This window comes from Papilio machaon, chromosome 1 (assembly GCF_912999745.1).
Source record: "Papilio machaon chromosome 1, ilPapMach1.1, whole genome shotgun sequence".
Classification (NCBI taxonomy): domain Eukaryota; kingdom Metazoa; phylum Arthropoda; class Insecta; order Lepidoptera; family Papilionidae; genus Papilio; species Papilio machaon.
Genome location: NC_059986.1, coordinates 1018003 through 1033461, shown reverse-complemented (window position 1 = coordinate 1033461; position 15459 = coordinate 1018003). Strand labels below are relative to the sequence as shown.

Genomic DNA, 15459 nt, shown 5'->3' with positions numbered 1-15459 from the left:
TAGTAAGTACCACCTAGACTTTGTAAACGTATTAAAATTAAAAAGTTACTATGTACTTTTAGTATAAAAATGATTATTAGATTTAAATCACTTATTTATCTGTAGAATTTATTTATTATTTAAATAAAAAAGCACATTTTATACACAATATTATTTTTTATTTCAAACTTTCTCCTCTTCACAAAACGTATTGAAAATTATTAACAATAAAAAGAAGAGCAAAGCTGACAACTGTTCAAAGTTCGCCTGCAGTTTTTTTTTTTCATCGAGACAATGATAACAATTAGGTATTGGCATAGGTGGGCACAGTTAATCAAAAAGTTAACTTCGTTAATCGTTAATTCGTTAAATAAAAAATTAACTTCGTTAATCGTTAAAGCGTTTAATTTACGAAAATTTAACGCAAGTTAAAGTTAACAGTTAAAGTTAATTTTTGTTTATATTACGAGTATAAGGCGCAAGCGGGAAATGGCCATACGAATAATCTCCGAATCGTATGGACCGATTTTGTCGAGACTTTCAATAGAACTTAGGCTATTTTTTACTGCGCTTACGAAATCTCGGGCGATCGCTAATCCTATCTATAGTTTTGTTATCTAATATATAAAATTCTCGTGTCACAGTTTTCGTCACCGTACTCCTCCGAAACGACTTGACCGATTCTCATGAAATTTTGTGAGCATATTCAGTAGGTCTGAGAATCGGCCAACATCTATTTTTCATAACCCTATTAAGTTTTTTTTTAACTGCGCGCGGACGGAGTCGCGGGCGACAGCTATTATAGTATAATATACTAAAATATAATTTAGACAATAGGAGCGATGTACTAATGCCTGTACCATACTAATGACATAGCATGCACTAGTTACACACACTTATATACTACACTGACAATGATGGACAATTGACTTTTTCAGTCAATTTTTTTATCGACAATCCGACGTCACGGAATTAGAGAGCTAACTAAATTTAGACAACACAAATTTTCTATTAAACAGTTAAGACATGTGATAATATTAAAAAAAAACAATCAAAACTTTTGTGCAGTATTTACATTTATCTGTTACTATTTGCTCCCGGATATTCATTTGCTCATACTCCAACAACTGAACATTTAATCTTATGTATAATTTGGTAATATTTTTTTTTCTTTTTAGCTAAGGACCCAGGAACAGACTTATCATTTTTTACGTACTTTTTATTTATTAATATAGATTTATTAATAAAACTTCTAACATCAGAGGAAACTTATTATAACATTGATAAATAAACTATATAACCAATCCAGTGATACATCTCAACGCATCAAACTATACAACTGAGATGCCTTCGATAACTTCTATCATCTAATGATCTATCGTCCGATCTATTGGTATATGTTAAATCAAGTTAAATTACTCTCAGTGTATTGAGCATAAGTTACACGACATAACGAAAACAACCGATCGCGGGTGATGTCTTCTCTCTTTCTTATCACCTATAAAATCGTTATAGTTAATTAGTAAGAATATGTTTTGAATTATTTTCAACGACATTCGATTAATTTTAAAATAAACTTTCGATATCCGTAAAAAAATCGATGTCTTTTTGTAAAGGTCACTTGTGGCGACATTTCATATATTAAATTTAGTACACAGTTTAACATTATTTCACTAACATAATTGTTTTATCTTTTTCCTCATTCATTCTCGTTTTGTCGTATACTTTTTTTGTAAACAAACAAATTATCTTCGCCATTGTCTTTGCGCAGCGCACGTGCATCCCCGACCATTAGAAGGGTTGGGGCCATAAATCCATCGAGTTCGTTATCGCATTCTCTGTGCGGCTGTCCATTTGATCCTTTGTTCATATTTTTAAAATGTAAAATTATTTTTCGTTGACTATGAAGAAGCCCCAAAAAAACAAACGACGGTAATAAACACCTAAATCCCTTTTGTTTTTGAGGAACGTTTATTGCGTGCACATTTCGTCTTTCGAATTTTTAAATTTATTTTTCATTGTTTGTTTCCTATCTACGCAATGACAAAAAAATCCTATTTGTACGCTTTTTCGAATGAACCATAAACTATTTTTTTTTTAATATTTTTTGTTGTCTTTAAACACCAAAATTAAAATAAACATTTTGTCTGCAACAAAGTTTAGTTGTATTTTAGGTACGACGTTGAAGAGTAATGCACTCTCGATTATTTTGATTGCTATTTAACGCAGAGTTTATATTTTTTAATAGATTTTGCGTCTCATGTATAACAATTATTGTATTAAGAGTAAAGTGTTTTCGAACCTTATGTTGATTTTATAACAAAGTCTTGTTCTAAAAAAAAGTGATGTTAAATAAATGAAAACCAGTTTTAATGTGAATAAAATGTAATAAAGACTTTTCGAGACATTTGTGTAAATATGAAATAATTAATAAACTTTGAAGGTGTCTAGCGCCTAAACTTCGCAATATTTGATAGAGGTAAGTTTGTTTAAATCGTCACTATTTTCTAACAAGGATTCTGTGGTACTCTCTTGATCACGTCTATCCCGGCCGCTCGGTGTATTGTATAACATGCATCACACTCGCTCGTTCTCGTTCTCTCTCGTTCTCGTTCACCATTCGACTCGCCGACGGTCGCCGAACATAGCCGAACTTACGAATGTAGCCTGATGCATAATTTAAATAAAATGACAACACGTCAATAAGTGTCTATTGTAACAATTAACGGACTAAATTAACGGAAGTAGAATTTAACGGAAGTTAACAAGAGCGTTAACACTTTTTGAATTTAACTTAAAAGTTAATCCGTTAAGGAAAATGTTAACTTCGTTAATTAACGATTAACGGATTAACGAGTTAATGCCCACCTTTGGGTATTGGGTACCTTGGGTATATGTAGGTAAGATACATACAGTGACGTTATGTGCACCATGTTATTGTTGATTATGTAACCAGTGTCAAATCAATAGCGATGAACTGAAATAATGAAGCTATTATTTTTCCCGCCATAACCTTATGACTTTCCCGCGCTGTCAGAGGTCGCTGTTACGCTATTGGCGGGCTGGCACAATTTTCGTGACCTTGACCGAACTACAATCAAATCACACCCGCAGGCCGCAGTCGTTCCGTAGAATTCGCGTTAGTCGGTTGTCGATCGCGCGTGTCGTTCCATATTTTTCTGTTATTGCTAGATTTCAAATAAAATGGTAAGTAAACATTATTTTATTATTTATAAAGTGCAGACTCATTTAAAATTAATTCTATTATGATTTTCATTCAAAATAAATGAAAAATGTCAAAGAGATGTGTATAGATGCTACAGATTTTTGGTTTCAGTATTGTTACGTCATAGTGCGATAATAATAGAAATTATATTTAGCTAGTTTTTCAAGAACCAAGTCTTTTATAATGAGTTTGTTGTAGGTAAAAAATAAAGTTGCGTAACGCTCAAATACAATAGAACTAGAAACATTTTATTAATAGTCTTTCTTAATAACACTACCCACTTATCCTTTTGCGAATATATTTTTCTGAATAGTACAATGCAACAATATCAGGCGATAATAATTATAATATTACTATCAATTTTGGAGATGATAAAAATGACGTTCAACAGTATTTTTCGATAATTGCATTTTCTTTTAATATTAACAAATGAATATAAAATTGACAATGTCATTCTATAAATGTGATTTTTAGACTTATGATACATGGAAAAAACACACAGGCATGTTTATTCTATATATATAAAAGAAAGTCGTGTTAGTTACACTATTTATAACTCAAGAACGGCCGAATCGATTTGACTGAAAATTGGTAGGCAGGTAGCTTAGAACCAGGAAACGGACATAGGATAATTTTTACCCCGTTTTCTATTTTTTATTCCGCGCGGACGGAGTCGCGGGTAAAAGGTAGTTGATAATAAATTATTAAAATGTACCTATATGAAGATACCAAAGTTACTGCCACTATTTTAATTAAACTAGGGGTGTCCCTAGATTTTCGCGCCAAAAATATCGTTTTAAGGTTATGTTATTAATTCGATTGTTTTTGAAACAATCGAAATGCAACCTCCGTGAAGTTGGCCCCCTCACTTTCATTTTTTTAACTTTTTTTTACGCAAATCGTTTGAGAATCGTTTGAGAGGGTTTGAGAGAAAAGAAATATCGTTTGAGAGTTCCTACTTTCTCCGTAAAAACAATTTCAAATTCTAGTGTTAAGTTGGCCCCCTCACTTTACTTTTTTTTATTTTTTTCAATGAGAATCGTTAGAGAGTCGTTTGAGAGACATTAAGAGAAAAGAAATATCGTTTGAGAGTTTTTACTTTTTCTGTAATAAATATTTTAATTCTGGGCATCGAAAGTTACAAATCGATTTTCTTTTTTTTTCCGAATTAAATATGGCAATCATGCACTTGGACGTTTCAAATTTATTGTGTAGGTAGAGAATGGTAAGAGAGTGATTGAGAAAAAAGAGAAATCGTTTGAGAGTTAATACTTTTTCTGAAATATATATTTCAATGTCGGAATCGAAAGAAACAAATCGATTTTCCTTTTTTCCGAATTAAATATGGCAATCATGCACTTGGACGTTTCAAATTTATTGTGTAGGTAGAGAATGGTAAGAGAGTGATTGAGAGAAAAGAGAAATCGTTTGAGAGTTAATACTTTTTCTGAAATATATATTTCAATGTCGGAATCGAAAGAAACAAATCGATTTTCCTTTTTTCCGAATTAAATATGGCAATCATGCACTTGGACGTTTCAAATTTATTGTGTAGGTAGAGAATGGTAAGAGAGTGATTGAAAGAAAAGAGAAATCGTTTGAGAGTTAATACTATTTCTTAAATAAATATTTCAATTTCGGAATCGAAAGTTACAGATCGGGTTTCCTTTGCTCCGAAATAAATATGGCAATCATGCACTTGGACGTTTCAAATTTATTGTGTAGGTAGAGAATGGTAAGAGAGTGATTGAGAGAAAAGAGAAATCGTTTGACAGTTAATACTTTTTCTGAAATATATATTTCAATGTCGGAATCGAAAGTAACAAATCGATTTTCCTTTTTTCCGAATTAAATATGGCAATCATGCACTTGGACGTTTCAAATTTATTGTGTAGAAAGAGAATGGTAAGAGAGTGATTGAGAGAAAAGAGAAATCGTTTGAGAGTTAATACTTTTTCCGAAATATATATTTCAATGTCGGAATCGAAAGTAACAAATCGATTTTCCTTTTTTCCGAATTAAATATAGCAATCATGCACTTGGACGTTTCAAATTTATTGTGTAGGTAGAGAATGGTAAGAGAGTGATTGAGAAAAAAGAAAAATCGTTTGAGAGTTAATACTTTTTCTGAAATATATATTTCAATGTCGGAATCGAAAGTAACAAAACGATTTTCCTTTTTTCCGAATTAAATATAGCAATCATGCACTTGGACGTTTCAAATTTATTGTGTAGGTAGAGAATGGTAAGAGAGTGATTGAAAGAAAAGAGAAATCGTTTGAGAGTTAATACTTTTTCTTAAATAAATATTTCAATTTCGGAATCGAAAGTTACAGATCGGGTTTCCTTTGCTCCGAAATAAATATGGCAATCATGCACTTGGACGTTTCAAATTTATTGTGTAGGTAGAGAATGGTAAGAGAGTGATTGAAAGAAAAGAGAAATCGTTTGAGAGTTAATACTTTTTCTTAAATAAATATTTCAATTTCGGAATCGAAAGTTACAGATCGGGTTTCCTTTGCTCCGAAATAAATATGGCAATCATTCACTTGGACGTTGCAAATTTATTGTGTAGGTAGAGAATGGTAAGAGAGTGATTGAGAGAAAAGAGAAATCGTTTGAGAGTTAATACTTTTTCTGAAATATATATTTCAATGTCGGAATCGAAAGTAACAAATCGATTTTCCTTTTTTCCGAATTAAATATGGCAATCATGCACTTGGACGTTTCAAATTTATTGTGTAGGTAGAGAATGGTAAGAGAGTGATTGAAAGAAAAGAGAAATCGTTTGAGAGTTAATACTTTTTCTTAAATAAATATTTCAATTTCGGAATCGAAAGTTACAGATCGGGTTTCCTTTGCTCCGAAATAAATATGGCAATCATGCACTTGGACGTTTCAAATTTATTGTGTAGGTAGAGAATGGTAAGAGAGTGATTGAAAGAAAAGAGAAATCGTTTGAGAGTTAATACTTTTTCTTAAATAAATATTTCAATTTCGGAATCGAAAGTTACAGATCGGGTTTCCTTTGCTCCGAAATAAATATGGCAATCATGCACTTGGACGTTGCAAATTTATTGTGTAGGTAGAGAATGGTAAGAGAGTGATTGAGAGAAAAGAGAAATCGTTTGAGAGTTAATACTTTTTCTGAAATATATATTTCAATGTCGGAATCGAAAGTTACGAATCGATTTTCCTTTTATTTCGAATTAAATATGGCAATCATGCACTAAGACGTTTCAAATTTATTGTGTAGGTAGATAATGCTTAGGGAGTGATTGAGAGAAAAGAGAAATCGTTTGAGAGTTAATACTTTTTCAGAAATATATATTTCAATTTCGGAATCGAAAGTTACAGATCGGTTTTCCTTTGCTCCGAAATAAATATGGCAATCATGCACTTGGACGTTTCAAATTTATTGTGTAGGTAGAGAATGGTAAGAGAGTGTGAGAGAAAAGAGAAATCGTTTGAGAGTTAACACTTTTTCTGAAATATATATTTCAATGTCGGAATCGAAAGTAACAAATCGATTTTCCTTTTTTCCGAATTAAATATAGCAATCATGCACTAAGACGATTCAAATTTATGGTGTAGGTAGAGAATGGTAATAGAGTGATTGAGAGAAAAGATAAATCGTTTGAGAGTTAATACTTTTTCTGAAATATATATTTCAATGTCACAATCGAAAGTTACTAATCGATTTTCCTTTTTTTCCGAAATAATTATGGCAATCATGCACTTAGACGTTTCAAATTTTTTGTATAGGTATAGAATGATTAGGCAGTGATTGAGAGAAAAGAGAAATCGTTTGAGAGTAGATACTTTTCCTGAAATAAATAATTCAATTTCGGAATCGTAAGTAACAAATCGATTTTCAAAATTTGAAACGTCCAAGTGCATGATTGCCATATTTAATTCGGAAAAAAAAGAAAATCGATTTGTTACTTTCGATTCCGACATTGAAATATATGTTTCAGAAAAAGTATTAACTCTCAAACGATTTCTCTTTTCTCTCAATCACTCTCTTACCATTCTCTACCTACACAATAAATTTGAAACGTCCAAGTGCATGATTGCCATATTTAATTCGGAAAAAAGGAAAATCGATTTGTTACTTTCGATTCCGACATTGAAATATATATTTCAGAAAAAGTATTAACTCTCAAACGATTTCTCTTTTCTCTCAATCACTCTCTTACCATTCTCTACCTACACAATAAATTTGAAACGTCCAAGTGCATGATTGCCATATTTAATTCGGAAAAAAGGAAAATCGATTTGTTACTTTCGATTCCGACATTGAAATATATGTTTCAGAAAAAGTATTAACTCTCAAACGATTTCTCTTTTCTCTCAATCACTCTCTTACCATTCTCTACCTACACAATAAATTTGAAACGTCCAAGTGCATGATTGCCATATTTAATTCGGAAAAAAGGAAAATCGATTTGTTACTTTCGATTCCGACATTGAAATATATATTTCAGAAAAAGTATTAACTCTCAAACGATTTCTCTTTTCTCTCAATCACTCTCTTACCATTCTCTACCTACACAATAAATTTGAAACGTCCAAGTGCATGATTGCTATATTTAATTCGGAAAAAAGGAAAATCGATTTGTTACTTTCGATTCCGACATTGAAATATATATTTCAGAAAAAGTATTAACTCTCAAACGATTTCTCTTTTCTCTCAATCACTCTCTTACCATTCTCTACCTACACAATAAATTTGAAACGTCCAAGTGCATGATTGCCATATTTAATTCGGAAAAAAGGAAAATCGATTTGTTACTTTCGATTCCGACATTGAAATATATATTTCAGAAAAAGTATTAACTCTCAAACGATTTCTCTTTTCTCTCAATCACTCTCTTACCATTCTCTACCTACACAATAAATTTGAAACGTCCAAGTGCATGATTGCCATATTTATTTCGGAGCAAAGGAAAACCGATCTGTAACTTTCGATTCCGAAATTGAAATATATATTTCTGAAAAAGTATTAACTCTCAAACGATTTCTCTTTTCTCTCAATCACTCCCTAAGCATTATCTACCTACACAATAAATTTGAAACGTCTTAGTGCATGATTGCCATATTTAATTCGAAATAAAAGGAAAATCGATTTGTAACTTTCGATTCCGACATTGAAATATATATTTCAGAAAAAGTATTAACTCTCAAACGATTTCTCTTTTCTCTCAATCACTCTCTTACCATTCTCTATCTACACAATAAATTTGAAACGTCCAAGTGCATGATTGCTATATTTAATTCGGAAAAAAGGAAAATCGATTTGTTACTTTCGATTCCGACATTGAAATATATATTTCAGAAAAAGTATTAACTCTCAAACGATTTCTCTTTTCTCTCAATCACTCTCTTACCATTCTCTACCTACACAATAAATTTGAAACGTCCAAGTGCATGATTGCCATATTTAATTCGGAAAAAAGGAAAATCGATTTGTTACTTTCGATTCCGACATTGAAATATATATTTCAGAAAAAGTATTAACTCTCAAACGATTTCTCTTTTCTCTCAATCACTCTCTTACCATTCTCTACCTACACAATAAATTTGAAACGTCCAAGTGCATGATTGCCATATTTATTTCGGAGCAAAGGAAACCCGATCTGTAACTTTCGATTCCGAAATTGAAATATTTATTTAAGAAAAAGTATTAACTCTCAAACGATTTCTCTTTTCTTTCAATCACTCTCTTACCATTCTCTACCTACACAATAAATTTGAAACGTCCAAGTGTATGATTGCCATATTTAATTCGGAAAAAAGGAAAATCGATTTGTTACTTTCGATTCCGACATTGAAATATATATTTCAGAAAAAGTATTAACTCTCAAACGATTTCTCTTTTTTCTCAATCACTCTCTTACCATTTTCTACCTACACAATAAATTTGAAACGTCCAAGTGCATGATTGCCATATTTAATTCGGAAAAAAAAGAAAATCGATTTGTAACTTTCGATGCCCAGAATTAAAATATTTATTACAGAAAAAGTAAAAACTCTCAAACGATATTTCTTTTCTCTTAATGTCTCTCAAACGACTCTCTAACGATTCGCATTGAAAAAAATAAAAAAAAGTAAAGTGAGGGGGCCAACTTAACACTAGAATTTGAAATTGTTTTTACGGAGAAAGTAGGAACTCTCAAACGATATTTCTTTTCTCTCAAACCCTCTCAAACGATTCTCAAACGATTTGCGTAAAAAAAAGTTAAAAAAATGAAAGTGAGGGGGCCAACTTCACGGAGGTCGAAATGCAAGTGCTAACGATAAGAAGTTGTTACATTATTGGCCTGCGATTGTTTGAATTAACATTATCTTGAGATGCGATAACTTCGATTGCATTAATACCGGACTATTTTCATTTCAGGATTTTTTTTTTTTTTTAAAATCGCATTAAAATTTGTATTGTGTTTTTAGTGATAGTGTGCTTTTACAATAGTAAAAAACATCATCTCATTAGTTTTCTTTTAATAAAGAAAGAGAGGTTATGTTTACTGATACTACGTTTGAAACAAACATGTTGTTGAACGAAGAACTTTGTTGAGTATGTCTACGTTCATTAATACTGGCCGCCAAACGAATCAATCTATATATATAAAAGAAAGTCGTGTTAGTTACACTATTTATAACTCAAGATCAGTCGAACTGATTTAGCTGAAAATTGATGGGGAGGTAGCTTAGAACTAGGAGACGGACATAGGAACTTTTTTATTTTGTGTGCATTTTTTTTATTCCGCGCGGACGGAGTCGCGGGTAAAAGCTAGTATTTTCTAAATTATTTCCCCAGCTCAAATTCGAATAAAATGTTCTCAATTAATACAAAAGTTCAACTTTTTTTTTAATTCAATGTATTTGGATTTTTGAATATGTTAAATAACTTTGGTTATAAAGATTCATCAAACAACATAATCCAGCTTATTTCAATTTAAACCATTACAATTTCCAAATCGAAAATAATTTTCATAAATCTATAAAAAGAATTAACATTAACAGAACTATTTGAAGCAAAACAAGATACATATAATATCTTGAAAATCTTCCAGTCTGTATGTGCAATCTCGTGTGTACACAACGCTTCGGATTTTGGCACAGAGTACGAACATTAATTCTTGTAGAGCAACATAACCTTCAGTGTTCGTGTTTCGATGAAACAGCGAACTTATATCGAAAGCTTTTTGTTATCAAAATTATTTTATATTCTAGTGATAGTGCTGGCTTTGTACGAATTCGAATTACAACGGAACTGTTTAGAGGTATGTTGGTATGAAATATATTATCCGTGTGATTTTTAAAAGCAACAAAATCTAAAAAAGTAGTGTCTTTACATTTTGACGATTCTACTAACGATATTGCATTATGAATAATTATTACAAAAATATAAAACACAGGTCAAATCAAACGCATCACGAGTTTTAACAGATTATATAAGGTTAATTCGTTTAGTGGAAACAGACCGTGTATTTCCACTGTTTTACAAAAACTGTTTCGTCTGAACAAACTGAATGAGAGGCAACATATTTTATAGTTTTTTGAAATCTTTACAATTTTTAAGCTCTATTATTCGTTTACCCGTAGCTCAAATAAACATGGAGAAGAGAACAGACAGAACAGACTTATTGATATATTTGATTTATAAAAACTAAAAAATACGTATAGTAACTACTATTTAATTTCTAATCTATTCAACTTTAACCCTATTTATTTATTAGTAAGAAATTCAAAACACTAACCATTATATTCCGCATTGACGCAAACATTCTTCAACATTAAAATAAAAGATAAAAAATTCAGAACAAGACTAACATTAATTCTGAAATCCTCGCTTCTAAAATAAGATTTCTTTTCAAACATCGGTAGCGTCCTCGCTGACTCAATTCAGACGTCTTTCGCCTTGCACTCAAAGTTTGTCTGGGTTCGACGCATTGGATTTTTTTACGACTACAAAAACATTAAGAATTGATATCATATACCAGTATTTAAAATAATGATGTCTTGCTAAAAGGTTAAGATATTCTTAAAACCTAAATTATTGATTAATTTCAAGCTAGAAAGAAATTCTAGCACACTTATGTTTATTGAATACCTTCTTACGGTTGGGCATTTCAGTTTACCAACCTAAAAAACTAAATAGAAATGTTAGGTACATACCCACGAGTACGTTTAGCTGAGTTCACGGCCTTGTCCAGCGTCATTTGGCAATCAGACATTGGACATGCTTTACTGTTGGCAAACAAGTTAATAAGGAATATTAATTTTTCAGCTTCTTTGATTTTTAAAGATGCACTGAACTAAGTATATGAGCTTTTGCATAACGTCTCTGTATCCCCCTCTATAAGGAGTCGGTACAAGAAGTTTTCACGTTCAAAATCGATTTTATTGTATAACTAGCTTTTACCCGCGCGGTATAAAAAATAGAAAACAGGGTAAAAATTATCCTATGTCCGTTTCCTGGTTCTAAGCTACCTACCCACCAATTTTCAGTCAAATCGATTCAGCCGTTCTTGAGTTATAAATAGTGTAACTAACACGACTTTCTTTTATATACATATACTAGCTTTTACCCGCGACTCCGTCCGCGCGGAGCAAAAAAGAGAAAACGGGGTAAAAATTATCCTATGTCCTATTCCTGGTTCTAAGCTACCTGCCCACCAATTTTCAGTCAAATCGATTCAGCCATTCTTGAGTTATAAATGGTGTAACTAACACAACTTTCTTTTATAGATATAGATTCTCTCCTTTTTTACCCCCTTTGTCGCCTTTTACACAATCTCTTCAACTCTGCTTAGGGTTACTTCCACCGATATATTTAAAGTCCTGTTTGTTTTCCAAAATCTAGTCTTACTTAGTTGATTAAAGGTACAAAAAATATCTTTGTTGGTGGAAGGACCGAACAAAAGTTACGCCCGAAAGAAAAACTTAAGGAGAACAAACGCCATCTGTAGACCAAAAGCTTAAGACGCCATTTCTTTCATTATTGGTCATGATTTATAAACGTCAATATCAATAATGTCATAATGTCGCATCAAAATTGACAGTAAACAAATATACAGGAATTTATTTTAATCCACCAATGTTTAGTTAAATAAATGGATTTAGAAAAAACTTGCTACCCTTGCAAGCAACCCATACAAGATAAAAAGCCTCCCTGTCCTCTCCAATGTAAGTCTCCAAAATGTGCGGCCTACAAACCCAAGGTACATTTCGAGTTATAAAGTCCCCACTTTTTTGTAAGACAGTTTTTGGACAGTCTTTATATGATAGTTACTATTCCAATCAGCGCCTTTAATAATGTGAACTTTATACAGGTTCTTCGTTCAGAGGTAGTCATGAACAACATGAATATTTTTGTTTGAACTTCCAGGCACCAATAGACACAAGCAAGACGCCCATAGTTTGGGTGCTGGGCGGTCCGGGATCAGGCAAGGGCACGCAATGCGAGAGGATAATCGCCAAGTACGGATTCACACACCTCTCAACTGGCGACCTGCTGCGCGCGGAGGTGAAGAGTGGCTCCGACCGCGCCAAGTGTCTCACATCCATCATGGAGCGGGGTAACTGATGAATTACATTTAAGTGTCAGGATCATGTTCGTGGTGCTAAGATAACCGTTATATTACAGCCCGACCACCGCTACTGCCGGCCGCACAGATGGCGCTATGATTCTAATCAGACAGTTTTTGCTAATGTGTCTCGCTCACTCATTGGTTGACTCCACGTTTAGTGTGAGTGAGAGGACAGTAGTTTTATTTGGTCCACCGCGCGATTACAGGTGAGCTGGTGCCTAATGAGACGGTGCTGGAGCTGTTGCGGGAGGCAATGATGGCGCGCGCCGCGGATTCCAAGGGTTTCCTCATCGACGGCTACCCCAGAGAGAAATCGCAGGGCATCGCCTTCGAAAACACCATCGCTCCTGTTACTGTGAGCAGATTTAACAAACATAACTAGCACTCGTACACATGTTTTTGTTTGTTTTTGCATTTCGTCTGATGAATGAATCGCCACAGCTTTTTTTCCTTTATCTATGAGTACTTCCATCGCCTTTCCTACAAAAATACTGGCAAACAAATTGCAGTTAACATTTACTGCCACGATAATCTGTTGAAATGCTTGACTCCCTTACCTCTTTTACAATTAAGTGCTGGAATTGTTATTTTATATGAGTAAACAACCAACTTTTCGGTGTATTATTGGTCGTGACAAGATATCCGATAGTTTATCTTAACAATGCATATTCTTTCAGGTGATATTATACTTCGAGGCGTCGTGCGAGACGCTGACAAAGCGGCTGCTGGGCCGCGCGGCGAGCTCTGGCCGAGCAGACGACAACGAGGAAACTATCAAACTTCGCCTCAAGACCTTCCTCGATAACAACGACCTCGTGCTCGCACAGTACCCTGACAAACTGAGGAGGGTATGTTACAATATCATTATCGTTGCTATTAACTGGCTCCATATAGTCTCACTGACAGTTCTCTGTAATACTCGTGGGAAGAAACGAACTACTATGGTCTGTACCAGCGAAACACAGTCTCCCTTTTGTCAATCAAAAAAGCGAAACCTCAAATTATTTTAGACATTTGAAAACATGGCGGTAGCCCTAGCACGAATATTAGTGACAATTGCTGTTATATCGTATTCGACAACATTTATATTAAAATTTGTGCATTTCCCTGTTATCAGGCGGAAAGTTCACCAAAAATCTCATACTTATAATTGACATTTGACATAATTGACGATGACGAAACGAAGGCTCTTGTCACAAATATTCGTGATAGGCACAGTTTAAAATCATAGCCGAACTAAACCTTGAAGTCCTTTGGAGCATGATAAAATACAATTCGTCTTTAATTTATTGAACACAAACCTTCCGTGTTTTAAAGGAAAATTATTCGAGCGTGCCTTTTTATTGCATTGATTATTCTAATGAAGGTATTTATTATATCCCGCACTGCAGTTACTACCGACAATATCGATTATTTAAGTTAGCTTTGTTTCTGTTTGACTTAGCGCTATGACATTTGTCTTTCTGGATAAGGATTCTAAAAAGGAGCCCAACGTGTTAATACAATCGCTAGGTCCTTTAACACAAAAGTGCTGACTGCTGTCGATATTGACTTAAGCTAAGCGTCCACAGATCGGTATCGGACGTATCACATCAAACGGATTTTAATATACTTTAGAATGTTATATATACTGATGAAATCATGCGGATTTCTTTGCATTTTCTCTTCTGCTAACAAGCAAGCAATAACAACTGATTCTTTGCGCTTTCCTCGATTCTCAAGAAAACACGATCACTAAGAAAAGCCGAATGAAACTGACATCGGTAATCAGATTGCTGGCTTGCAGATCTATGACGATACAGTATGAAAAAATAATCCGCATGCGATGCGTGAGATGCGTCCGAAACAGACTTGTGGACACTTAATTCTAGGTCCCAGGGTTGCACGCTGCGAGAAATTAAATTGAAAGTTTACAAGTTGAAGAAATTTACTAGGTGTCTTACCAAAACCAGTAACATTTTAAAAGGGTTCTAGTTGATAAAGAGGGATTTGCTTACGACGTGATTGATTGTTATAGATAAACGCTGAGGCGACGGTTGACCAGATCTTTAGTGAAGTACAGAAGATCTTGGATCCCATTGTGGCCACTAAATGAGTTACCATGACTGTCTCCAGCTAGCACAATATTGTACATACAACTACTATAACTTTACTGATCATTAAATTATTTCTTTATTCTGTTGTATTATTTAAAATGGCTCTGATAATACGGGACTTGCATTGGTCATTGCACCGATGGATCTATTCTTCTATAAATAAATTGGATCTATGGATAAATTCTTTCAGATATTTGCTCCGCAACTAATTCTTATCGTTTTAAGATATTTTTCATGCTTAGACGCTATCATTTTGATGTATAGGAGGCTGCCATTGTTCTTTAATTCGTGGAAAAACATATGTAGTAATGAAGTCATTTTATTCAATGTTAAAAGCTTACAATTCTTAGAGGTTTGCTTAAATTCTATGCTTTGCTTTTCTCTAATATACCAAACATTTTGTCTTATAAGTTATAAGGGAATTAAAAAATTATGGGGCGATTTCCAATATACAAATATGATTCAACCGACGGCACTTTGAAATAAAACGAGTCCGACTCCACTTCGAATGGATGCCATCAAGTCTATCATTAAAACAAAGAATACTTGTGTAGTGGAATTC

General features: G+C 33.3%; 1 protein-coding gene across 2 annotated transcripts; it reads left to right on the top strand.

The window, feature by feature from the left end:
- Positions 1 to 3089: 3089 nt before the first annotated feature.
- Positions 3090 to 14976, top strand: LOC106707397 (adenylate kinase isoenzyme 1). Of its 2 annotated transcripts, none has more exons than XM_014505420.2 (5): positions 3090 to 3186; positions 12600 to 12789; positions 13008 to 13156; positions 13479 to 13649; positions 14819 to 14976. In XM_014505420.2, exons 1-5 carry the CDS (start codon positions 3184 to 3186, stop codon positions 14894 to 14896), a joined length of 591 nt encoding a protein of 196 aa, XP_014360906.1. In that variant the 5' UTR covers positions 3090 to 3183; the 3' UTR covers positions 14897 to 14976. The 2 variants fall into 2 exon arrangements, with proteins under 2 accessions (XP_014360906.1, XP_014360905.1); XM_014505419.2 differs by lacking the exon at positions 3090 to 3186 and adding an exon at positions 12287 to 12432.
- The last annotated feature ends 483 nt before the right edge of the window (positions 14977 to 15459 follow it).

Bases quoted from the DNA above. Each gene is read 5' to 3' on its own strand.
- LOC106707397 (XM_014505419.2), top strand. From the start codon at position 12,325: ATGGATTTAGAAAAAACTTGCTACCCTTGCAAGCAACCCATACAAGAT. The intron at 12,433-12,599 runs GTACATTTCGAG...TTGAACTTCCAG, and splicing joins GTGCGGCCTACAAACCCAAG to GCACCAATAGACACAAGCAA. The intron at 13,157-13,478 runs GTGAGCAGATTT...ATATTCTTTCAG, and splicing joins ACACCATCGCTCCTGTTACT to GTGATATTATACTTCGAGGC.